A 27193-nucleotide genomic window follows, 5' to 3' on the forward strand; every position below is an offset into this window, starting at 1 on the left:
CAAATAAACCAAAGTCAGCCATTCCCTTTCTTTACTCCCAACCTTATGTGCACATTCCATCACATATCTTTTTGCAACAATATGCCTAGATATTTAAGTGATATGACTGTATCAAGCAGCACATCTCTAACATTGTATTCAGACACTATAGGAATATTTTTCCCACTCATCTGCACAAACCTACATTTTGCTACATTTATACAAGCCGCTAGTCATCACATAAACTAGAAATTCTGTCACAGTCATCCTGTATCCACCTACAGTCACTCAGTGGCAACACTTTCCAGTACACTACAGTGTTGTAAGCAAACAGTTGCACATTGCAGTTCATCCTATCTGTCAAATATCTGTCACATATCTGAAAATCTATTCCATATGCTCAAACCTTTATTAAGTCTGCAGTGGGACACTGTGTCAAATGCTTTCCAGAAATCTAGGACTATGGTATCTGCCTGTTGCCCGTTATCCATGTTTTGCAGGATACTGTGCAAGAAAATGGGGCAAGCTGTGTTTCACATGAGCGATGCTTTCTAAACACATGCTGATTTGTGTGCAGAACCTTTTTTCCCAAAAGAAATTGCTGTATTGTGGGCCTATACCTAATCTGCCAGCAACACACATTACAGCCAGGCTATGTGGGCAGGCATCTTCCTTGCAGGTGACATACAACATCAGCCACTTCCAGCATGGCCACCAGACAGCAACCCAAGTGCTGTCAGAGGTCACTGGCCCCCATAGACCTCTTTCCTTAAATGGGGCATGTGACTGCAACTAGGACCTGCTGTACCGTGAGCCCAGGCTGTATTTAGGCCAGCTTACAAGTCCTGAAAACTCAGTTCATTCCAAATGGGCTTCCTGGACCAGGTGTGGAATACAGTTGAATTTCATCAATTCAAACCCACTTGGAGCCATTGGTGTGCCACTGCAGCAGTAGACAGGCAATAAACAGAAAAGGGAAACCCAAATCACTTAGTGGCTTTTCCATTTAATTTTGATGCTACTGGTGCATGTGCAAAGGTGGAATGTGGATAGTGGAAACTGTCAGAGGCAGAAAACATAAATTTTTGTTGTAGATAGAGATACATGTGTCAGTGGCAATTTGGAACCTTTTAGATCAGAAACAATTGGGCCTACTGAACTGCAGATTCGATGGGGTGGGAGACAGCGATGTGAAGTCATTACGTTTAGCAGTATTAAGTTTTCAGGTTGAGGCAGTTCAGTTTAAGCAAGGTATGGAAGTAGTGCCTTGTTTAACTGAAGATTGTAGTAAAATTCTGGGGTAAGACTCTCTGTTAGAACATCATACCAAAATTGACCTTTGGTAACACACGGTGGAACTTCAAGGGACAACATTCCAGTTGGGGGACACTGTCACCAGTGATGCATTATCACAAGTTTCATTTGTCTTAAGGGGAAAACTGAGGCCCCTGCTATGTTTCCAGAGAATAAAGTAAAATAACTACAGACCATCTCAAAAAACCAGTTAAACTATGAACAAAAACATTAAGACTTGAGTTAAATGATATTGTGCTGGAAGGCACCATAAAATTGCTTTGCATGAATGTAGAACCAGAGTTGCCTGTTGATATGTTGTGTATAATAGAGCCACGGGAGGAGAATGATGTACTGGACAGATCACATTGTTTTGTGAGAAGAAGCATTGTATGCATACAAGAGAGAGATGGCGGGCAAGTGGTACCAATAAAATGGGAAAATTTTGGCATCAATGAGGTAAAGCTAATAAAGGGTCTTTTAATTGCAAATTTAGACATCCTAAAGGAGGATGATTGGAACAAGTCAAATATGAAAAATGGTCAGGTGCAGGCCACTGCTAAAACTACAATATGTAAGAAGATAGAGCATCTGAAAGGAACAGGAAGGGTGGTGATGGAAAAATTGCTATTAGAGTTCAAGGATTTATTTTATTCTCAGGGTTCATTTCTGCTGACATCCATAGTGCAGCATCAAATTCCAACAGGGAATGAAGCACCAGTATATTAGAAATCATATTGTGTACCTCAACATTTACAGCCAGTTATGGAGGATTTTATAAACCAACAGCTAACGGATGGAATAAAAGAGGAGAGCATCAGTCCATGAGGAACTGCCATCACAGTTGTGCCTAAGAAGTCAGCAGGTGGTTCCAAAAATATAGAATCTGCTGTGATTACCAACACCTTAATAGTAAAATGGTAACAGACATGTACCTAATACCGAATATCATGGGGACCATCAATTACTTGGAACTTCTCTACCATAGACTGGAGGACCATAGACATAGAGTTGGAGGAGGTTCCAGAGGACTGATAAAAGACAGCATTCTTGGTCCCCTGGGGTCATTATCAATACTGGAGAGTGCCATCTGGATTATACAGTGCACCAGAAACATTTCAGCAATTGTTGGATTGGGTACTAAAGATGTTGAAATCTTGGCAATGCACATTGTACTTTGGTGACAGACCTGTGTTATTGAGGGATATATGAGCTATACAATGGTTAAGAGGGGTTTTCAAGTGCACATCTTACACTGAGTGTGAGAAGTGTCTTTTTTCCTTGGATTAAGTTGGTTACTTGGGAGCATATAATTAGTAAAGAAGGGATAAGGATGGACTCCGATGTTGGTACAAGCAATATGGGTTTTCCAGTTCCCAAGACAAGTAACGAGCTACAACATTTTTGGAGCTGGCCAACTACTGTATGGAATCTGTACAGGAATTCATAGATGTTGCATGCCTGCTTACACAACTGCTGAAAAAAGGTGTGAAATTCGAGTGAACAAAGAAGTGCCAAGAGGTTAAAAAAAAGCCTTGACATCAATCCCAGTGTTGATTTTCCAAGACTATCAGAAGAAGTTTATGCTGTCGTATGACATTTTCAACCAGGCATTTGAGTGTTTTAATACAGGTGGTATGTGGTTAAGAGTATCCTGTAGCTCGCACTTCACAAAAACTGAATAAGGTGGAAAGGAACCATTACACAACAGAAAAAAAACCTGCACAGCTTAATATATGGAATTACCTATTTTTTATGTTATTTGTATAGAAAGAAATTCAAGGTTGTAACTGGTCATGCAGCTCTAAATCGGTTATTTGGGGTAAAAGAACTTTCTAGTGGGCTCGTAAGGTAGGTGATGATACTGACCAAATTTGATTACAAAGTTGTACATAAGCTAGGAACAAAGGTAACAGTAGTGCAAGCCCTGGGTTATGTACTTGCAAAATGGCAGACAGTGCAAGCTGTTGATACCAGATGTATGCTGTACATGACACAGCCACAGTTCAGCATGTGTGACAGCATGTGATGAAAGTTAAATAGGTTGGGGCCACATGTGGTAGTACTGGCAAAGCTCAAGGAAGAAGTATTAAAGGAAACACATGATCACATGAAGCTGACCATGGAGATCATAGGAAAATGAATTTGAAGGTAGGAGAGTGGTACTTGTCAAAAACAAGGAAGGAACATGTGGACCAATATGTGAAAAATTCTGTTCAGTGTGCATAACAAGCGAACATGAACCACAAGCAAGTATCGTTGCAAATGCCACCAGTGGCAACTAAACCTTTTGAAATGATAGGAATGGATATCCTATGACCATTTAACAGGACTCTAGCAGGAAACCATTTTGTTTTAATTATTATTGAGCACTTCTCATGCTATGTGGAAATGATCATCATTCTGAATCATCAAGCAACTACAGTGGCATAAGCAAAGGTCAACAGCTGGGGGCTGAAGTATGATGTATCTGAAATTCTATCATTTGCTATGGGTTCAGAAATTATGAACCAGTCCATTGCACCATAGACTAATGCTAGAACAGAGCATGTGTGTCATACTCTTGGTAGGATGTAGAGTTACCATGTATATTCCCACCATAATGAATCAGATACGGACTTGTCACTTGTCTTAGCAGCATATGGCTCAAAGGTTCACACTAGTACTGGGCTATTCCTTTATGAGGTGGTGTGTGTGAGAAAGATGGCTTTGTTGAAATGGAAATGAGCATATGGCATTGTTAGCTGGGAGCCCCTAGTAGGGGAAGTTCGGCTGCCAGTTGCAAGTCTTATTGCATTCGACTCCAAACTGGGCGACTTGCAATCTGGTGATGAGGATGAAATGATGATGAGGACAACATGACACCCAGTCCCTGAGTCGAGAAAATCTCCAACCCAGCTGGGAACTGAACTCGGGCCCACTTGCGTGGAAGGCGAGCACGTTACCACCCGGCTAAGCATGTGGATATGGCTTTGCTGTTTGATATGGTCAGACTAAAAATCAATAAGGACAGGGAGTCATTTCAAAATTTTACCAAGACACTAAAGATAGTATGAAGGCATGTGCAGAAGGCAAACATGAAGGCTCTGGAATGCCAAAAGTTAGTAGGAACAGCAGAGGGCAAACACCAAGGCCCTGGAATTCCAGAAGTTAGTAGGAAAACACACTGGAAAATTACTGCAATATGGGGTTGGGCAATGGGCAATGTTATCAAGGTCACATATCCCAAAGGGCAATATGAAAAAAATTGTTACAAAGTACCAGGGACAATACCAAGTAATAGAGACACCATCATCACTCAGGGTAAAGCTTCTGTTGCCACCTAGGAGAACAATAGTTTACATTGGACACTTCCATCCTTTTCAGGGTGATTCAGATTCACTGGCACCACCAAGGAGAATGTGAAAGGAAGTAAGAAATGGTGCAAGCACAAAGATATTGAGCAACTCATGCAGGAAGTAGTGTATGAATGAATGTCAAGGAAATAAGGATATTATTTTGTACATTTTGTGTTATGTTGTAATGTAGTTGGGGGTTAGGTTGAATTGTAACATTAGTTAAGGTGTGAAATTGTGTGGTTATTGGAAGGTGACATTTTGTTGCAAAAGCAGTGTGGAGAATAAGTTTTATGTGGGCTGCAATTATTGTAGTTTTATGTCAACTGTTTATTGTCAATGTACTTGAGAGAATTATGTAGGGTGACAATAGATCTTTTTTAAGGGGAGAGGGAGAGTAGTTGCAGCTTACTGTTCCCAGGTTTCTGTGCACCAGAGGAAAGGATGAAGGGAATTCTAGTTGTGGCAGCACTTCACCAGTTCACCAAGGGTGAAGTAGGAGCCTGCATTTTCAGTGGTTGGAAGGTAGAGTGCTTTTTACCAGGCAAGAGGATATGGTTCTCACAAGACTAACTTTTAACGGGTGGGAGATGAGAAATGAGGTGAGAAGGTTTAAGGATGTGTTTTCAAGGTTACAACAAGCAGTGCAAAATGAAAGCAGCTGTCAGAAGGACAATGAGAGACTCTTTTAACGAATTTGAAAGCAATATTTTATCTGCAGATTCTAAAAATAACCCCAAAAAAGTTTGGTCGTACGTAAAATCTATGAACGCTACAAATAATTCAATACCTTCTATTGCTGACAGTATGGGTAATGGAACCGATGATGATAAGCAGAAGGCCAAAATTCTAAACTTAGCTTTCAAAAACTCATTTACAGTAGACGACTGCAGCACCATCCCCCCTTTCAGTTCCCATAAGATTATATATTGACTATGCTACAAATATGGCACCATTCTTATCCATCATCTATCAATGGCAGAAAGTTCCACGGGACTGGAAGAAGGCCCAGGCCATAGCAATCTATGAAAAGGGTAGAAAATTGGATGCACATAATTACAGGCCAATTTCACTGACATTGATTTGTTGTAGAATCATGGAACATATTTTGCGTTCAGACATAATGACCTTTCTAGACTCTGAGAAGCTCATCTGCAGAAACCAGCATGATTTTAGAAAACAGCGGTCATGCAAGATACAGCTGGCCCTCTTTGTGCATGATATACAACAGGCTCTAGATATCGGCTCCCAGGTTGATGCCATATTTCTCGACTTTCGAAAGGCGTTTGACTCAGTTCCGCACTGTCGCTTGCTACAAAAAGTGCATGCTTATGGTCTATCCAATGACATATGTGGTTGGATATAAAGTTTTCTAACAGACAGGGAGCACTATGTCATCCTGAACGGGGTAACTTCAACAGAAACAAGAGTAACTTCAGGTGTGCCCCAGGGCAGTGTAATAGGTCCTCTGCTTTTTACGATTTACATGAACTGATGGTACTGTCATAGGCCTTAGACTGTTTGATGATGATGCTGTAGTCTACAGGAAAGTAGTATCACATGAAATTTGTGAACAAATTAATGAGGTTTTGCAGAAAATAAATGTGTGGTGTAATGACTGGCAGTTATCTCTCAATATTAGTAAGTGTAGCCTACTGTGTATAACAAGGCAAAAATCCCCATTAATGTATGAGTACAAAATAGATGATCAGTCTTTGGAAGCAGTAACATAAGTCAATCATCTGGGTGTGACTATTCGAAATTATCTCAAATGGAATGATCAGATTACACAAGTAACGGGTAAGGCGAACTCTACATTGCAGTTTATTGGTAGAATCCTGAAGCGATGCAGTCCTTCAACAAAGGAAATAGCTTACAATACGTTAGTTCATCCAGTCTTAGAGTATTGTTTGTCTGTATGGGACCCTTACCAGTTGGGTCTGATTCAAGAGATTGAGAAGATCCAAAGAAGAGCAGCAAGATTTGTGACTGGTACATTTAGCCATCATGAGAGCATTACAAATCTCATAGAAAGTTTGAAGTGGGACACACTTGCAGATAGACGACACGCTAAACAGAAGGGGCTACTCACTAAATTCCAAAATCCAATCTTCACCGAGGATGTAGACGATATATTATTACCACCATCTTTCAAATCACGTAATGATCATTGTTCAAAGATAAGGGAAATAAGAGCTTGTACTGAGGCATTCAGACAGTTGTTTTTCCCTCACACAATCCGCGAGTGGAACAGATGGGGGAAATATGACTTTGGTGCGAATTGGGTCCTGCGCCACTCACCACCTAGTGGCTAGCGGAGTATATATGTAGATGTAGATTTGGGAGATAAAGGGTCTATTCAGAGAAGTTTTGGGGTAGTACAATATATTGTACATGTCCTACGAATGGTTACAGGAGCAAATACAACAGGAAGTAGATGTAGTACAGTGTACCTTGCAAGGGTGCAAGAGGGGTTTTTTATATGCTGGAAGAAGGATATTGAAAACTGTGTTCGAGGGTCTGTGAGACAATGATATCCAGGTCCTAAATGGTACCAAGAAGAGAAAGAAGGAAATGGCAAAAAGTTAAAAAAAAGGCAGTTGTAGAATGGCATACCACACAGATGTCAAGTTTGAAGCAGGAGCTGTTAAACAATGCATGTGCTACAGAAACTGACAATGGAGGTAATGAAGTATATGAAGATAGCTGTTGTTACTGTGAACCAAAATCTAAGGATTACACTGACTAAAGTGGATTTTTTGGACACAAGGGTAATAGTCACAAGGCTGTTAGGCTGTTACAATTGTTAACCAACAGCATCTGGGATGTGTGAGTGGTAGTGGTCAGTTTGTAAGAAGTCATCTGAAATGTAGTGTATGGATAGCAAAGCCCAGCATTGTTAGCACTAGAGAAGTAACTTACTGGCTTAGAGAAGGTATAAGAGGAATTACCACTATACCATCATTTAGCAACAGCGGAAGTTAGGATAGACCAGGGACATCTATCTGTGATGATTCGTTTCCTGATTGCTAATGGCTACACACTGTCTTGGTGTTTTACCATTCAACCCTCCCATTAAAGTGGGAAGTCTTAGAAAAATTAATACAGGTAAGAACAGGGGAAACATTGCTAATACCAGAGGATGGGGTAGCCATGCAGTGATGACAGCATAGAAGCTCCAAAATTGTCAGTGGGAAAGAATTATATGTTAGACCCGAGTATTCGAGACTGGTATGGACAAATGCAAGATTCAATTTTTCTTAGGCAAAAAAATGAGCAGTGTTGCCCACATGACAGCAGTCTGATCTGATCCACTCTCTTATCCACCTCATAACAACCCAAGAGGGGCATATTTCTGCAAAATGGATGCTAGGCCATGTGCAGCAGTACTGGGAAAAACATCACATGGTTCTGATCTTGAGTGTCTCAATATCCAACACCACAGTAGCTCTGACTCTGTTCTGTACAGCCTTAGGCAGAGAGCCACCCATCCATGTGATCCCCTGGTGGTGCAGATACCACACACTGGGCCACCAGTTGTACATTAAGAACAAAGAGTGATAGTAGAGAGTTGAAACTTTTTGTGTGGGTGAACATCACAATTTAGGTACCAGTAAAAAAATAAATGTTCCAGAATGTAAGATGCAACAAAACACTAGTGAACGTGGCACAGGGCCCCTGAGCAACTTTTCTTATGTGTTAAATAACACATGGAGAGCTGCCATTGTGGTATGACTAGCGAAAGGCAATACTAGCAGTTGTATATTGTATTATATGATTTTATGAGGAACAAAGTGGCTGTTAATTAGTGAGAATGGGGAGTTTCACATGTCAATTGCAAGTGTTGATTTCAGGAGAGTTATTAAGTGTAGATGAATGATGAGCCAGAGGGCTAAAAGCATAAGATATATTCACTACCAATGAACTTTGTAGCTCAAGCTGTGTAGAACTTGGAGAGAAAAGTGTAAATATTATATATTGTTGTCCATGTATGCTGAGTTTTGTTGCAGATCAGTTGGGCATTACAGCCATTCCAGTTGAAGAAGCTATAAGCAGCTGTTGAGCAGCAAGACAACAGCCTGTAAATTGCAGCAACAGGGCTATTTATGTATTACAAGACAGGTGAGCCTGAGCACCACAATCCTGTTGACACAGTGGAGAGACTTGCAGAACAGGTCAAGCCGTGTCTACACTGTTGAGCGATGGATCTGTTACTCCATATGTGGTTGGAAGCAGTATATTAGCACAACAAATGAACTTCCAACCATTATAAATAAACATCAATTCTAGCAGAGATATTCGTAGCCCAGCAGCACGTTCTATGACAAGAGGATTACATCATGCACCAGAATGATATGGGTCAGCAAGCAGCCTCCATGAGTCTGGGCCTCTGCTACTGCTAGGCCATATTCTAGCACTGGGTCCTCCTCCCTGGCTGGTGCCTTTCTACTGATGTGGAACCTCCAGGTTCACTTCAGTGTCAGCCACAATCCTGCACTGGGGGCAATAGATCATTACTAGGGTGGTGCAGCCACTGCCCTACCACACTGGGAGGGATGAAGGGGTGACCTAGCACCATGTGCCTTCACTCATAGGGGCAAATTCTACTTCCATAGGCTGGAATCTCCTAAAAGATTTCCAGCAGGCTTGCACACCACTGGCTGCATCTGCCAGCAATCACACTATACACTATGTGATCAAAAGTATCTGGACACCTCCAAAATCAAAATTTTTCATATTAGGTGCACTGTGCTGCCACCTACTGCCAGGTACTCCATATCAGTGACCTCAGTAGTCATTAGACATCGTGAGGGAGCAGAATGGGGTGCCACGCGGAACTCACGGACTTCGAACTTGGTGAGGTGATTGGGTGTCACTTGTGTCATACATTTGTATGCAAGATTTCCACACTCCTAAACATCCCTAGGTCCACTGTTTCTGATGTGACAGTGAAGTGGAAATGTGAAGAGACACATGCAGCACAAAAGCATACAGGCTGACCGCATCTGTTGACTGACAGAGATTGCCAACAGTTGAAGAGGATCATAGTATGCAATAGGCAGGCGTCTATCCGGACCATCACACAGGAATTCCAAACTGCATCAGGATCCACTGCAAGTACCATGACAGTTAGGCGGGAGGTGAGAAAACTTGGATTTCATAGTTGAGTGGCTGCTCATAAGCCACACATCACGCCGGTAAATGCCAAATGATGCCTTGCTTGGTGTAAGGAGTGCAAACATTGGACAATTGAACAGTGGAAAAACATTGTGTGCAGTGATGAATCATGGTACACAATCTGGCAATCCGATGGAAGGGCATGGGTATGGCAAATGCCCAGTGAACATCATCTGCCAGCGAGTGTAGTGCCAACAGTAAAATTCGGAGGCGGTGGTGTTACGGTGTGGTCATGTTTTTCATGGAGGGGCTTGCGCCCCTTGTTATGTTGTCCAGCAATATTGCAGCACAGGCCTACATTGATGTTTTAAGCATCTTCTTGTTTCCCACTGTTGAAGAGCAATTCAGGGTTGGTGATTGCATTTTTCAATACGATTGAGCACCTGTTCATAATTCATGTCCTGTGTCGGAGGGGTTACATGACAATAACATCCCTGTAATGGACTGGCCTGCTCAGAGTCCTGACCTAAATCCCTTAGAACACCTTTGGGATCCTTTGGAACACTGACTTCATGCCAGGTCTCACCCATCGACATTGATACCTCTCCTCAGTGGAGTACTCTGTTAAGAATGGGCTACCATTCTCCAAGCAACCTTCCAGTACCTGATTGAACATATGCCTGTGAGTGTGGAAGCTGTCACAAAGGCTAAGAGTGGGCCAACACTATATTGAATTCCAGCATTACCAATGGAGGGCGCCACGAACTTGTAAGTCATTTTCAGCCAGGTGTCTGGATACTTTTGATCGCATAGTGTACCTAACTGGGCCATGCACTACTGAGTGGGTTTCTGAGTGTCAGCATTCCTGGCAACAGATTTCATGGTCAGCTTCTTGGCCAACAGCATACCACAAATCAACCACATCATGCACTAAAGGGGTATAGCTTCTGTGCCACAGTGCCGCAAGCGTAGCATCACAAATCTAGATACAGTGTTTAACTTCATAATACTGGTTTCCTGAGCTAACAACAGCCTGCTGCAAATCGTCCCTGGCACTTCACCCCAGGCCACTTCAATTGTAGCTTACACAATTCCTGACAATGGACATTAAATTCTGTCCTTCCTTCCTTGATATACCATTGTTTATAGTAGAATCACACTAATCATATATTCATTTTATGTTCACAGTGAGTAAAATTAATGCACACTTTGTTCTGCTATTATAAAATTATTATCATTTAAATTTCTTGTGTGGAAAAAATATTGAGCTTTGACCCAGGTAATTCCTGTAATTTCCTTAATGGTATCTTGTTTTGCATGAAGTACAGCTGCCAGTGTAAGTAACTGTTTCATGCAGCCAAAAAGCATATTTTATATATGTAGGCCTATTTTCTCTACCATCATTCAAAATACTGCTCACACCTAGACATTTAAATATCTCATCAATAAGAAAGAAATGAACTGGATTTGAGAAAATTTTAGGTGTGTAACAATTAAATTTTGGCCACATAGAAATCTGCAATATATTTGTCATTTCTCAGTGAAAATGTCTTTCTGGTTTTGTAATTGGTTATTTATGAGAAAATCAGTGAGCATTTTGCAAGGGCTGTCATTTTCATTCAATCATCATCTTCAGTTACCCACAGTTCTGTTGCTGTGTGTGTATTTTATCAACTGCCACCAATAAGCTCAAGCAATATTAAATATTTCTGATAATTTTGCATTTCCTCTCATTTCAGCTCACACATGAATCAGAAAATAATGTTACAAGGGCAAGGGAACTTATTGACAAGATTTTAGGAGAAAAGAAAGGTAAGTATTTGTGTAAATTAGAAATAAACATTCTGAATTAGCACATTAAGTGCAACTAGTGACTCGTAGAAGTGGTCAGCTATGGAATAATGAAATATGGAATAACAAAAAGTTTACGGACATTGCCAGGAAAATTTAGCTTACATTACACATATACAGTAAAATATTTACATTATGAATATAATAGAGGGAAACATTCCACATGGGAAAAATATATCTAAAACCAAAAACGAAAGCGTTGGTACGTTGATAGAGACAATAAAAAACACACAAACACACACACAAATTTCAAGCTTTTGCAACCCAAGATTGCTTCATCAGGAAAGAGGGGAGGAGAGGGAAAGACGAAAGGATGTGAGTTTTAAGGGAGAGGGTAAGGAGTCATTCCAATCCCGGGAGCGGAAAGACTTACCTTAGGGGGAAAAAAGGACAGGTATAAACTCACACACACACACACACATATCCATCTGTACATATAAAGAAACATATTTCAAAAGGGGGGAACAGTGAAGTAAAGTATAATAGAAACTATATGAATAAAATAAAATTAAAATAGTTGAATGGAGCAGATAATATTCTTTTCTACACAAATTATTGGATCTCTGAATCTCCAGGTGGTGAGACATAAAATAACTAATCAGGAAATACCTAAGGGTTTGAATAAGATGAATTACAGAGAAGAAATGGAGATGGATACTGGTAATTGAAAGAGTGTTAACAAGTGGAACAGAATAAAAATGATGAACATGGAAGGGGAAAGGAAAGAAGAAAGAGAATAAAATGTAAAATTGTATGTTGTGGCCATAAGAGGTTAAACTATGGCATTGCCAACACATATCTGAATCTTGTTTGGCATTTTTTAAATAACTTTTTTTTCAGGAATTTGGACACGCTGAATTTGTAAATATTGTTCAGTTTCACTTCAACCTTTTTTTCACCTAAAACTGAAGTAACCTTATTGGAATCAATATCAGTCCCACAAACTGTTTTATTTTCAAAATGAGAGCCATGTTGCTAGATAAATTACGTTTATGGATCACAGAAATGTGATATGGTAAGTCTGGAATTATGTTGGAGAAAGGAGAGCTAAGATACTTGTCATATCATGGTGCAAGCACAAATCATGTGCAGGTTACTCACCATGAGAGTGACAATAAAAAATCACATGGAGAGAGGGAGACACACCTGGCCATTTGCACTAATGCTTTTAAAAACTTTATAAGATTCATGGCACTGAGACCATTCTCTGGGGAAAATCACTACATAATCATTTGTCTTCAAATCAGATCATTGAGATGTGGATTGTGCACAATAATGGGCCAGTGGTAGGCAGAACTATTTCATTCTGATTCAGCGTTCTTGTGACACTTTTTTTTAGCCTTTCTGAACTGATTATGAACAGTAATATTTATCCTTAACAATTAAATAATAGTGACAAAAATTTTGTTGTACAGTCCAATAAATTTAATGACTTGCTTGGAAGAACAACAGTTTATTTTGGAAACACTTGATTTCCAATATGCCCAAAACTTCTTTGTTTCTCAGTCTTCTGTGTTCTTTCTGAAGATAAGAGGATAATGATGTACTTCATGATTCATTTTTTATTTCTTTCAAATACATGAATCACTTTACCTGTTTCCTTGCAAGCTGCTAAATTACATAAGACTGACCTCATTATCATGCATGTGCTATGCTCTGTTTGGATGTATGTAGTAGTTAGTACATATACATACACTGTAAGGAAACAACATGATATGCTACATTTCAACTGAAAATTGTTTAATATATCTTGATGAAGAAAATAGAAATGTTGTACATTTTGTGATGAATATATGACCAAATCAAGCATAACTGTAGTAACTCCTTGGGTTTGTGAAAGTTTCTCTAAGGATTTCTACAAGAAATAACTTCATAAATATTCACAATTAGTTTTAAAATTAATAATATTATGGTGAAGAGATATGAGAAGTCCATATTTCTTACTTAATACAATTATTTTATCTTTAAAAATAACTACATCTGTGGTGCAAATGTTTCTGCTTCAGTGGTTTACGGAATAACAACAGGTTTTGGAAAGTTTGCGAGGACCGTAATTGATGCTGACAAATTAGAGTAAGTAAACAGAATTTATATCAAAATGTAATTTATATTTTTCATTTCAAAGATCATAATTTAATTTTGTGTGCTTTTTAACGTAATTTTTTCAACTGAGCAAACCAAGGATCCCTGGAAAGTAGGTACATTTATTTTCCCAGCCGATACCTATTCCACATTTTTCCTGTGATAGTGATGGTATAAACAATGTATATAGGAATGAGACCATTACTGTTGCTTCAAGTTCCTCAAAGTTTGAAAGAAAAGGAAAGCCTGCTACCTGAATTACCTTAGCCGACTCTTTACATTTTTATACCACTAGCAGTGAGTTGGTTCACATCTGCCCAATGAAGTGGCTGTTACTTTTACTATATTGCTGTATTGCTGTATTTGTAACTGGCTTGATCTCACTGTACAGTAAGTTCCTCTCATATTTAACATGAGTACATCAGTATGTTCTGTTTTCAATGGCTGCTTATATTGCTATTTCTTTGAACTCTCTGAAAAAATACACATTTATGAACTATTCTAGAAGTGTAGCTGCCTTAACCCAAAAAGTAAGTAGTGCTTATCTACCTCCTTCTTGGTTGTGTCAAAGCAAAATACAATATGTATAAATGTCTCTAATGGAAGTAATTTTCATTTTTTGTGCACTTTGATATCCTATAATTTATATGCTGTGCAATTGTTTGTTGTTGCCAGATACAAATCTATTTGAAACATAATGTGTTGTCTCAAAATATAAAAATTTATTTGGTCTATAATGGTATCAGTGGATACTTATTATCTACTTGTATGAGTAAGTACATATATTAATTGACTGGCTGGAAGTGTGACTACATATAATATGTCTTTTATTTTGCTCATAGTGAAGCTGAATTATACTGCACATGACAGTACTATCAGATCCTTTTCGTAACATGGTGCTGAGACAAGGGGGCCCATACAATAGTTAGTAATGGATGGGGGAGGGGGAGGGGGCAGAGCTAGGGCTATGAGTGTTTTCACTAAACACAGACTTTTGAAATTGCTTCACCAAAGAAAACAAAGAAAATATTCCAGAATTTGGACCAAGAACAGCTGCCAGTGTAAGTAACTTAGAAGATCTCCTTGAAATAGTGAAGCAACTTAAATCACTTCATAAAAGTGAGTCTTCTGGTCCAGATTGTATACCAATTAGGTTCCTTCCAGAGTATGCTGATGCAATAGGTACATATTTAACAATCATATTGAGCATCTTTGGTCGGAATTTAAGGGTATTGTCCACCATGTGCTTGAGAAGTACGTGTCTAGCAAAAATATAGGGAAGGGAAAGGATCCACCTTGGTACAACAAACATATTAAGAAACTTCCTGGCAGATTAAAACTGTGTGCCCGACCGAGACTCGAACTCGGGACCTTTGCCTTTCGCGGGGAAGTGCTCTACCATCTGAGCTACCGAAGCACGACTCACGCCCGGTACTCACAGCTTTACTTCTGCCAGTACCTCGTCTCCTACCTTCCAAACTTTACAGAAGCTCTCCTGCGAACCTTGCAGAACTAGCACTCCTGAAAGAAAGGATACTGCGGAGACATGGCTTAGCCACAGCCTGGGGATGTTTTAATCTGCCAGGAAGTTTCATATCAGCGCATACTCTGCTGCAGAGTGAAAATCTCATTCTGGAAACATATTAAGAAGTTGCTGAGAAATCAGAGAATTTTGTACAGTTGTTTTAAATGTACTCACTGCCCCGCTGACAAACAGAAATTATGCGAAATGGAAGCAGCTGTCAGAAGGACAATGAGAGATTCTCTTAATGAATTTGAAAGCAATATTTTATTTGCAGAATCTAAAAAAAAAATTTGGTTGTACATAAAATCTATGAATGCTACAAATAATTCAATACCTTCTCTTGCTGACAGTATGGGTAATATAACTGATGATGATAAACAGAAGGCCGAAATTCTAAAGCTCGCTTTCAAAAACTCATTTACGGTAGAGGACTGCAGCACCATTCCCCCTTTCAATTAGTGTTTACTGTATCTGGGATTGTAAAACAGTTAAGATCCTTAGACGCCAGGAAGGCATCTGGCCCAGACGGTATCCCCGTAAGATTATGTGTTGACTATGCTACAAATCTAGCACCATTCTTATCCATCATCTATCAGAGATCACTGGAACAGCAGAAAGTTTCACAGGCCCAGGTCATAGAAATCTACAAAAAGGGTAGAAAATCAGATGCACATAATTACCGGCCAATTTCACTGACATCGATTTGTTGTAGAATCATGGAATATATTTTGTGTTCAGACATAATGACCTTTCTAGACTCTGAGAAGCTCATCTACAGAAACCAGCATGGTTTTAGGAAACAGTGGTCATGCAAGACACAGCTGGCGCTCTTTGTGCATGATATACACAGGCATGATACAGGCTGTAGATACCAGCTCCCAGGTTGATGCCATATTTCCCGACTTTTGGAAGGCATTCAACTCAGTTCTGCACTGTCGCTTGCTACAAAAGTGCACACTTATGATCTATCTGATGACATATGTGGTTGGATGCAAAGTTTTCTAACAGACAGGAGCAGTATGTCGTCCTGAATGGGGTGACTTCAACAGAAACAAGCGTACCTTCAGGTGTGCCCCAGGGCAATGTAATAGGTCTGTTGGTTTTTACGTTTACATAAACGACCTGGTTGATGGTATTGACAGAGGCATTAGACTGTTTGCCAATGATACTTTAGTTTACAGGAAAGCAGTATCACACGAAAGTTGTGAACAAATCAATGAGGATTTGCAGAAAATAAATGAATGGTGTAATGACTGGCAGTTATCCTTCAATATTAGTAAGTGTAACCTACTGTGTATAACAAGGTGGATATCCCATTAATGAATGAGTACAAAATAAATGCCTAGTCTTTGGAAGTGGTAACATTCGTCAAGTATCTGGATGTGACTATTTGAAATGATCTCAAATGGAATGATCAGATTACACAAGTAATGGGTAAGGTGAACTCTAGACTACAGTTTATTGGTAGAATCCTGAAGCGATGCGGGCCTTCAACAAAGGAATTAGCTTACAATACGTTAGTTCATCCAGTCTTAGAGTATTGTTCATCTGTATGGGACCCTTACCAGTTGGGTCTGATTCAAGAGATTGAGAAGGTCCAAAGAAGAGTGGCAAGACTCGTGACTGGTACATTTAGCCAACACGAGTGCATTACAAAACTCATAGAAAGTTTGAAGTTGGACACACTTGCAGATAGACAATGCGCTAAATGGAAGGGGCTGCTGACTAAATTCCAAAATCCCATCTTCACTGAGGATGTAGAGCCTATATTATTACCTCCAACTTTCAAATCACGCAATGATCACCATTCAATGATAAGGGAAATTAGTGCTCTGACTGAGGTGTTCAGACAGTCATTTTTCCCTAGTTCGATCCGTGAGTGGAACAGAGGGGGTGGGGGGTAGGGGGTGGGTGGGGGGGGGGGATATGGCTTTGGCATGAATTGTACCCTCCATAACACACCGCTTGGTGGCTAGTGGAGTACATATGTAGATGTAGACAACTCGCTCAATGAAAGATATGTACCCAAAGACTGGAAAGTTCCACACCAATATTCAAAAACGGCAATAGGAGTAATCCCTAAATTACAGGCCCATATCTTTAGCATTCATATGTAGCAGGATTTTGGAACACCACTTAAATTGGAAAGAACACCTAGGGGAAGGCAAACCAAGGACTGTGTTTTATTAGAAGGTGCAACAGATCTACTACAGAGACTGCCTACAATGTGCCTGTCCTTCCTCTTTTTGGAGTATTGCTGCACAGGTATGGGATCCTTACCAAATAGGATTAATGGGCTACACTGAGAAAGTTAAAAGACTGGCGACACATACTGTATTATTGAGAAATATGGGGGAGAGTGTCATGGACATGATACAGGATTTGGGGTGGACATCATTAATACAAAGTCGTTTCTCATTGTGGCAGGATCTTTTCATGAAATTTCAATCACCAAATTTCTCTTCCAAATGTGAAAATGTTTTGTTGATGCTGAACTACATAGGGAGAAATGATAATCATAATAAAATAAGGGAAATCAGAGCCCTCACAGATTTTCATTTTTTCCGCACACTGTTCAAGAGTGGAATAATAGAAACTTATTGTGAAGGTGGTTCGATGAACCCTCTGCCAGGCACTTAAATGTGATTTCCAGAGTAACCATGTAGATGTAGATGTGGAAGATGAATGACAATTGTTAGTGGCCATAAAAAAGTTTGAGTTCCAACCATGTTGAAAACCTGTTTTAATAGCAACTTTAAATCATTTTCTTGAAAGAAAAACAACTTGTTACACTATATTTTGTTCTTTCTCTGAGAGCTGGGGGGGGGATGTCTTCCCCCTCCCCCCCGCCCCTACCCATCACTGTCCTTGCCTCTGGTTATGGGTGCCCTTGCTCTAAGACCATTGGATCAATCCTTTATAACCTGATGATATGAGATAAATTGTTCACGTGTGGAAATCTCAAATCATAAATGTCATCTTTTGTATAAAAAAAAAGCTTAAGTTTTAAATGTTAATCTGAACAATAAATTTGTATCTTATATACCCTATATTTTTTCTTTCTCTAAATGTTTCTTATAGAGAAAAATTAACTGTGTAGTCCAAGTATTAGCCCTTTTGCAAGGTAATTATGTTACTTATAAGGAAATGTTTTATTCACAGAGAGCTCCAGTACAATTTAATTAGATCCCATGCAGCAGGTGTAGGAAATCCACTGAATCCAGAGAAGACAAGAATGCTTCTAGCACTACGAATAAATGTTCTTGCTAAAGGCCACAGTGGTATATCTCTCCAAACATTACAACACTTAATCAATGCATTTAATGGTAAGACTGTTAAATTTTCACATGGCAGTGAAAACATTGTTAAATGATACATTTCATATTATTATAAAAACCACATGTTGTAGAAAAATATTGAAGTTTTATTTTCTAATACTATCAATATTAAGCACTAACACATACTAATTAATACATCATTAAAAATTATGTAGTATAAACATGTCAAAAATAGAAAACATTCATCATCACATACTTCCTAATCATTTTTCTTAGATGTCAAGCAGTGCCAGCTATGTAATGTGTGACTCTTTCTGCAGGGGTTTTATGAGTATTAACATTTGATGTTACTTTTTTGGAAATAAAAAAAACAAGACTTATTCTTTTTTGTTGTTTATATTAATGTATAAACTCTTTTGTGTACCACAGAGGTAAGTTTCATCACAGTGAGATACTATATTTATTCAGATAATGATATATTTATTTTTTCTGGTGCCATTTATGCACTGAACATATACTTGTAATTAGGAGACATCAACTTACTCATGTATCTTAATATTTAGACTACATATTTCAAATTAAATAACTTAGAAATTTTGATTCATTTCCATGTGATCAAATGAGAACTAATTTGAAATGTAAGGTTACTAAACTTGTGATGGACAATTTTGCAACACATGTACTCTTATATGGCTTGGATGCATGTTGTATTTTAACACAGACAACACAGCCATGCAAACGTTCATTCCAGTGATGTACCAAGGAATATATCCCTGCATAGGAAGGATATGCAACAATCCTCTACAGCCTCATCATTATATTATGTTGGACACCCATGTAATTTGTGAAGCAGCCTATTTTATATAATAGTCAAAAGAGATGGAAATGACTACGTGTTAGTGTGAGAGCTGTATAGGTAGTAGTATAATACCCCCATTTGAAACACCACAACTGCACCACATAAGAAACTGGAAAATAGATTCCTCCAACAATTTAATATGTACTGGTGATATCAAGAATGGCAATAAAAGCACATGGAAGATAAAAATACTACAATTTCCATGTTGTGCATGTGGAGTCATCAAAAATAGGCATTTGCTGAATGCCTATTGTTGATGACTCCAGATGCACAACATGCAAATTGTAGTATTTTTAACTTTAGTTCTTTATGCAGGCTTTGTTACCTTAGAGAGTAATACTGTGAAACAGAGCATTTAAAATATGGTATTAAGCAAGACAAGACTCACCACCACATAAAGTCATTGTATCATTTTGAAATTATTACTGTTATGTGATAGTTCTTATGAGCAATCTTTTAGGTATTTTTAGTCTACAGAAGTACCACAGACCTGGCAATGAAAAATAGCTTGCACTGCTTCTAGAAGCAGACTGCCATAGGTTGCTTGATGAATAAAGCCTTCCAAGTGATTGGAAAGTTTGCATGCCATTCTCATTTCCAAGAAGGGCTGCTGAACAAATAAACACAACTGTGTGTTGTTATGGGTGATTTCAATCTGTTGTACAGTTTTAGAATGAGTTTTATGCTTGTCTATAACAACCTTTCTAGAGGCCAAAAATATCCTCTGTAGGAATCAGCACTCATTATTCAAACAACAACCATGTGAAATTCTGCTCACTCTGTAGGTCCAAGAGAAGATACATTGGAAGCTCCATGGAACTGTTCAAGGATGGTGCTGTTGTGTAAAGAGAAGACACTGTGTGACAAAATTGTAACAGAATGCAGGAAGACCTGCAGAATATTGACACTTGGTGCAGGAATTGACAGCTGACCCCCAACAAGAACAAACTGAATTTTATTAGGATCATGTAGGATTATGTGGTACACAGTAAATGTACATATAGTATAGAAATGTCAAAAATAGAAAACATTCATCATCACATACTTCCTAATCATTTTTCTTACATTCTAACATCCATGATTCTAAGTAGGAATATATACAAAGTTAATGTGATAAGTACTCTTCAACACTGTTAAATTCCTTTTCCATCAGATAATATTTGAGGTTCTTTGAAAACTTAGTGTCATGTACATTGCCAGACAACTTTTTAGGCAGACTTCTTAGTAATTTTATATCTGAGTGCTGGGATCTTTTTTCAAGCATTGTCAGTTGGTGGGATATGCTTTGTATGCCATTCTTCCTCTGTGTGTTGTGGATGTGTACACTAGCATTTGCCGGCCAGGGTTGCCGAGCGGTTCTAGGCGCTACAGTCTGGAACCGCGCGACCTCTACGGTCGCAGGTTCGAATCCTGCCTCGGACATGGATGTGTGTGATGTCCTTAGGTTAGTTAGGTTTAAGTAGTTCTAAGTTCTAGGGGACTGATGACCTCAGAAATAAAGTCCCATAGTGCTCAGAGCCATTTGAACCATTTTTTTACGCTAGCATTTGTAGTTTACCCTGCACTATCTTTTGGGACATATATTATAGTTTTATATATGTACATGGATGTAAAAGTTAAGGTGCCTAGTCTTTTGAAGCAATTTCTGCATGTTTCAAAAGTCTTTCTTCATAATATGGCCCTGGTTGCTTTTTTTTGTGATGTGAACACCCGTTTTATTTCTTGAATGTTTAAATTTCCCAGGACTATCACTCCATACTGCAGGTATGGTTCAAAGAGTCAGTGGTATACTGTGCACAAAAGCTGTTTGTCTGAATACTGTGACACCTGCCTCATAATGAATATAATGAAGCTGAGTTTTTTACTGACAGAATTATTATGGTGGTTCCATTTCAGCTCGTTATCCACAGTAATACATAAGAATCTAGTGGATTCTACTTCTTCTAGTCTCATTTCATCCACCTATAAATGCATGCGCACAGCCTTCTCTTTATTTGTGAACCTTACATACAGTCTTTTTTTTAGATTTATGACAACTTCATTTTCCAGGAGTCACTGAGCAGTGGTGTTTGCAGATATCTATGCTCTTCTGTCAAGCAGTACCGCATTTTCGTCATTGTTCAGTATTGTCATGTCATCTGCATACAATATTTTCTTCTCCTTCTCTTCAGCACCTATGTCATTAACAAATAGATTAAACAGCAATGGCCCAATTACAGATCCTTCCAGCATTCCATATTTCATGGCTTTGATTTCTGACTGACATGTATTCCCTATTGATATATATGGTTTCCTGTTGCGCCTGTATGATTCTATCCTTTCACCTGCTTGTCCTCAAATATCATAGTTTTCCAGTTTTCTTACCAGTATTTCATGAGCAACAGTGTCAAATGCTTTGGAGAGATCCAGAAACATTGCAGATACAACTGTATAATATTTTATAAATATAATTTTTAATTGATTTGTTTGTTAATACTACAATTTACCATAGTTTAAAAAAACCATGTGTTCATGCTGCTGGAAAATAATATTTCAGTCAGTATGAAAGTGATCTTTTCTGCATGTAATAATTTAATTATTTTCTTTACAGCTTCATGTTTGTCATGGGTGCCTGAACAAGGCTCAGTGGGAGCCAGTGGTGACCTAGCACCCTTAGCTCATCTTGCCTTAGGACTGCTGGGAGAGGGCAAAATGTGGAGTCCATCAACAGGCTGGGGGGATGCCAAAGATGTGAGAATGCATTTCATCATTTGTATTAAAGCTCAATAATTTACAGTTTTTTATTTTTTTAGTTGTTTGTACATCATGTAAAAAGTGGCTAGCATCCCCTCAGGGATGTAGAAGAAGTCTAGAAATATATCAGTGTGTCACACTGACTAATAACTATTGTTAACAATATTCTGCCCATGTAATATTAACAGATGGGATTTACTATATAAAAACATTTATATTATATATACTGAAATTGACTGCAAGTTAATAACTTACTCAAGACAAACAAAAGACGCTAACATGAAATATTACTGTTGCTTTGCCACTTACACTATACAGAAGCTGTTTCATAACTTATGTATATTTATCACTTGTTTATTTATATACCAGGTGGTTATAATTAAACTTTCCCTATTTAACAATTTAACATGTTATAACATGGAAACTAATTACCATACCGGTACCGAACTTTGTAGCATTAATGTCCAGAGTATGGGGTGCATGATTTCCATGCATCACAGTGCCACCATCCAGTTCCAACTCTGGCCACCAGGTGCCATGATCAGTCATCATGATTCTTAGTCTCACACACCTGACCAGTTGCAGTGCACTTGTTGACATGTCAACATGAGCTTGGACAAAAGGAGCAGGGCATTATTGGTGGAGCTCTATTAACAAAACAACAATAATGCTGCAGCTGGTCTTTGAGAATATTGCTGGCTGAAAGGATTATGAAAGGGTCCTGTTCCTCACCTGCTGTGTTGAGCATGATGAAGAAGTTTGAATCAATTGGAGAACTGGGTGTAACTCCAGTAAGAGACCAATGACCGGTTGCGCCACAGGTGGTTGATGAAATCACTGTTGCTATGGCAGGCAACACTGTGCACGATTCTCAATCATCAGACAGTGCATTTATTATGTCATGACAGTTGAACGTCCCATGGTCCACTGTACAGAAGGTGCTTCAAACCAATCTCAAATGATATCCGTACAAGATCCATATCTACAGCAGCTTGCACCTTGGGATGCACAACAATGTGTTGACTTCACTCTCCAATTTTTCACAAGGATTGATGTTGATGAGGGCTGGCCCTTGACCATCCCATGGACAGACGAAGCTCATTTTTCTCTGACAAGTGAGGTGAACATACAGAATTGCCGAGTGTGAGGATCTTCACCTCCAGTCACTGTGCACGAAGTTCCTCTGTACGGTGAACATGCCTATGTTCATCATTGGCCCATTCTTTTTTGAATAGGTTGGCATTCAAGGACCAAAGACATGCAGTGTTACTGGCCAGCATTAATGTGATATGCTTCGCCCTACAGGAGAGACACACATTGAACTCAACAGTTTTCATGCTATATGAGGCCCCACCACACATCGCTCATGAAATTCCCCTGCTTCTCCAAAACACATTTGGAAATGATTGAATTATCAGCGGATCATTTCCAAATGCTTGGTCAGCACAGTAACCTGATCTCACTCCCTGTGATTTCTGGTTGTGGGGCTATCTGAAGGACAGGGTTTACCAGGGGAACATTCACACATGTGCTGATCTGAAGCACAGCATATTAAGAGGGGTAGCCAACATAACTGCAGACATGCTTTGTTCTGATGTGCAATCCTGCAGTTTCAGACTCTTCTGGACACTGATGGGCACTATATTGAGCCCCTTTTGTAGCAGCAAGGGTACCAATATGTAATGGTATGGTGTATCATAGCAGCACATTAAAGGTGTTTCAACTGAATTGATTCTGCATTATTTCTCTTCCCTATGTCCTTAACATTAATGCTACCAAATTTGATACTAGTATGGTAACTAGTTTCCGTTTTAAAACATGTTAAATAGGGAAAGTTTAATTATAACCACACATTATTTATCTGAACGCTATGCTGTAAAAATGTATAAAAATGTTAGTGAAAATATTGCTATGTAAAGAAAAGTGGTTGTTTTTGTCTGAAGATAAGGATCACCTTACTGGATCATCTGTCTAGCTTGCTTACTTAATCGTGCCCCCACTACCTTATAGTGAAGAGGATGCAAAGGACCTATACAGTTCTTCATGCTTATAGTCATGGCTATTGTCTCTCTCTCTAACAGTCTCCTATATTCTAGTAACTGTTCAGTTACGTAGTCACAGGTCTATCTTGGGTGTCATCATACTTTCTTATCTTACATCTTTACCTCCATTAAACTTTCAGTACTAACTGGACATGTTCAAGTCACTGTGATTGTTCCACTTGGATACTATACTCATCTCCTCTTTCCTGCTCAAATATGGCTTTTTACCCAGAACCAGGATAAGTATCTATACACTGTAGGTGAAAAAAATTTGTGTTCTTTAGTAGATCTCTTTCTTATTGAAGAAGTTTTGTCTCATCACAGTCAACAGTAAGTCTATTACTCCATCTCTTTTCCCAATCTTTTCTTTCGACTTTCCATTTGAAATTATGAATGACTCTAAGTACATTCAAGCAGCTACTTGCTCTAGCAGTTTCCTATCCACTGAGATTTTGTCTCCATCTCTCATAGTATTATTCTTACTGACATTCACTTCCATTAATCTGTCATTGTGAAGCCTTACTAATTTATTACACCTACTTCAGTCATTTCATACTAGAGAAGGTTCTATTAAGCTTTACTTGTATGTGTATTCCAAGCAGTTACAAAATACACCTTTATTTTATGCGCATAAAGAAAGTTTCCTAAAACAAATTTCTGTATAAGATCTTATTAATAATTGCACTACGTAACTCTGTGACATTTTAGATGTTTAGACAAGTACCATGTTTTTCCAGTACAGAACCACAGTTAATAAATACCTGACAGAAAACATGTTGTTTATAAATGTCACTTACGTTTCATATATTTGATTACTGAACCATTAATACCTTTCCTGATGCAAAATGTCCAATGAAATTTTTTTGTTAGCATATGGGAAGAAGTTTTCAAATGAGATTTTTTTTAAATAAAAATTTAAATAACTTCTGCTTGATATGCTCCAGACACTCAAATGTCACACACATTTGAATGTGTGTTTGGTGTAGTGTGATCAGTCACAGGAATGAACACAGAAATATCTTTATGCACATATTTTTAAGATGACGAACTAATGCTATTTTGAACCAAAAGGTTGCTTTGAACATGGCAATGCTTTACTAGGCAAGCTTTAGGAAATGGTATGCCCTTTCTTTCTTCTGACCACTGAACTAACTCACCCAGTCAGCTATAGGGGACCTACAGTTTAATATGGGCTCCAAATTTGGAATTATTCTTATACACAAACAACTGTCACAGGTGAAAACAGAATAAAGGACAGAAATAATTCTACAACTTGCTCATAATTGAACCCTTGACCATTTGATCTGTAACCTGTCACTTACCCAGTTAGCCATCAGCCCAAATACTGTAAAAACACAATCAACCTTTTCATCTACGACTATACTCATGTTTTTTGTCTCCAATATCTACATAATTATTGAAAGAATTTAAAAAGGCTGTGAGGCTGGTTAAAAACAGTCACTGATTTTTCTGAATTTGTTTATTAACTGCTATATCACTTTTTGGATTGAACCCATCACCTGATGACCTACTACAAATAGACAAAAGTAACAGATGTTATGTTAGAAATTTTACAGAAATGCAAATTTCATATACAAATCAGTTCTAAATGAAAAATATTCCAGAACAAAAGGTTTTCTGATACAGAAATGCATAATACTTTTAGAAGCAAATACATGAGACTTTGATGTAGATGTCAAATATTGTCATTGTTAATGTGTAGAAGACAAGAAGCACTATTTGTTGCACAATTTGACCCTAACTGCTGAAATACCATACTAGCAATGACAAACTCCACTGTGTGTGCTGGGAGGAAGGCTTGGTCATGGTAGGCAGCATAGCTGTGTTGATGCATATATTATGTAAAATGAGCTTATAAAAATCATTGGAATGCTTTTTGTTTGTATCCCTATGTAAAATTGTCAAGAAATGACCACCTGAAATCATAGTGCAAAATTGACTACATAACATAGCATAAAAATACATTTTCATTTTGATTATAAAGTGCTGACACATACATTTGATAGAGTTAAGACTTCACAGATGTATTTACCATTTCAGTTTCACAACAGAGCAAAGATTCATGGTCATTATTCACTTGACCTAATACAAAATTGATGTAACATTAGATGAAGTACAAACCAAACATTGTATAGGTATCATACATATGTAATTTTGAAGAGAAACCCAGAAAGTTTTTTTTCACATATACCACCACACTGTAGTTTGGTAATTTGCTGATAGTCAGGGCTAGTCGCAAACATGACAAGTTCAAATGCGGAGCGAGCGGTTTCATGAAATGGCCTCCCCGATCATCAGATCTCACCCTGTGGGACTTTTCTCTGTGGGGACACATTAAAGATCTGGTGTATGTACCACCTCTACCATGTGATGTAGCAGAGCTCCGGGAGAGAATATGGAAAGCGACTGCCATAGTCGATACTGCCATACTGGGACGGGTATGGCAAGAATTCGATTATAGACACACACACCCACCCACACACACACACACACACACACACACACACACACACACACACACACACACACACTACTGGCCATTAAAATTGCTAGCCATGAAGATGACATGCTACAGACATGAAATTTAACTGACAGGAAGAAGATGCTGTGATATGCAAATGATTAACTTTTCAGAGCATTCACACAAGGACGGCGCCGGTGATGGCAGCTACAATGTGCTGACATGAGGAAAGTTTCCAAATGATTTCTCATACACAAACAGCAGTTGACCAGCGTTGCCTGGTGAAACATTGTTGTGATGCCTTGTGTAAGAAGGAGAAATGTGTACCACCATGTTTCCAACTTTGATATAGGTCGGATTGTAGCTTATCACGATTGCGATTTACCGTATCACGACATTGCTGCTCGCGTTGGTCCAAATCCAATGACTGTTAGCAGAATATGGAATCGGTGGGTCCAGAAGGGTAATACGGAACGCTGTGCTTGATCCCAATGGCCTTGTATCACTAGCAGTTGAGATGACAGGCATCTTATCCGCATAGCTGTAATGGATTGTGCAGAAACGTCTCCATCCCTGAGTCAATAGATGGGGTCGTTTGCAAGACAACAATAATCTG

General features: G+C 38.7%; 1 protein-coding gene across 1 annotated transcript in view; it reads left to right on the plus strand.

The window, feature by feature from the left end:
- Positions 1–27193, plus strand: part of LOC124722003 (histidine ammonia-lyase-like) — a 233334-nt gene that overhangs the window by 104221 nt on the left and 101920 nt on the right. Inside the window, exons 6-9 of the mRNA XM_047247177.1 lie at positions 11465–11537; positions 13583–13649; positions 18346–18509; positions 21911–22050. Of these exons, the coding sequence (XP_047103133.1) occupies positions 11465–11537; positions 13583–13649; positions 18346–18509; positions 21911–22050 (444 nt within the window). The remainder of the gene's footprint in view (positions 1–11464; positions 11538–13582; positions 13650–18345; positions 18510–21910; positions 22051–27193) is intronic.

Source organism: Schistocerca piceifrons, chromosome X (assembly GCF_021461385.2).
Source record: "Schistocerca piceifrons isolate TAMUIC-IGC-003096 chromosome X, iqSchPice1.1, whole genome shotgun sequence".
NCBI classification, from domain to species: Eukaryota; Metazoa; Arthropoda; class Insecta; order Orthoptera; family Acrididae; genus Schistocerca; species Schistocerca piceifrons.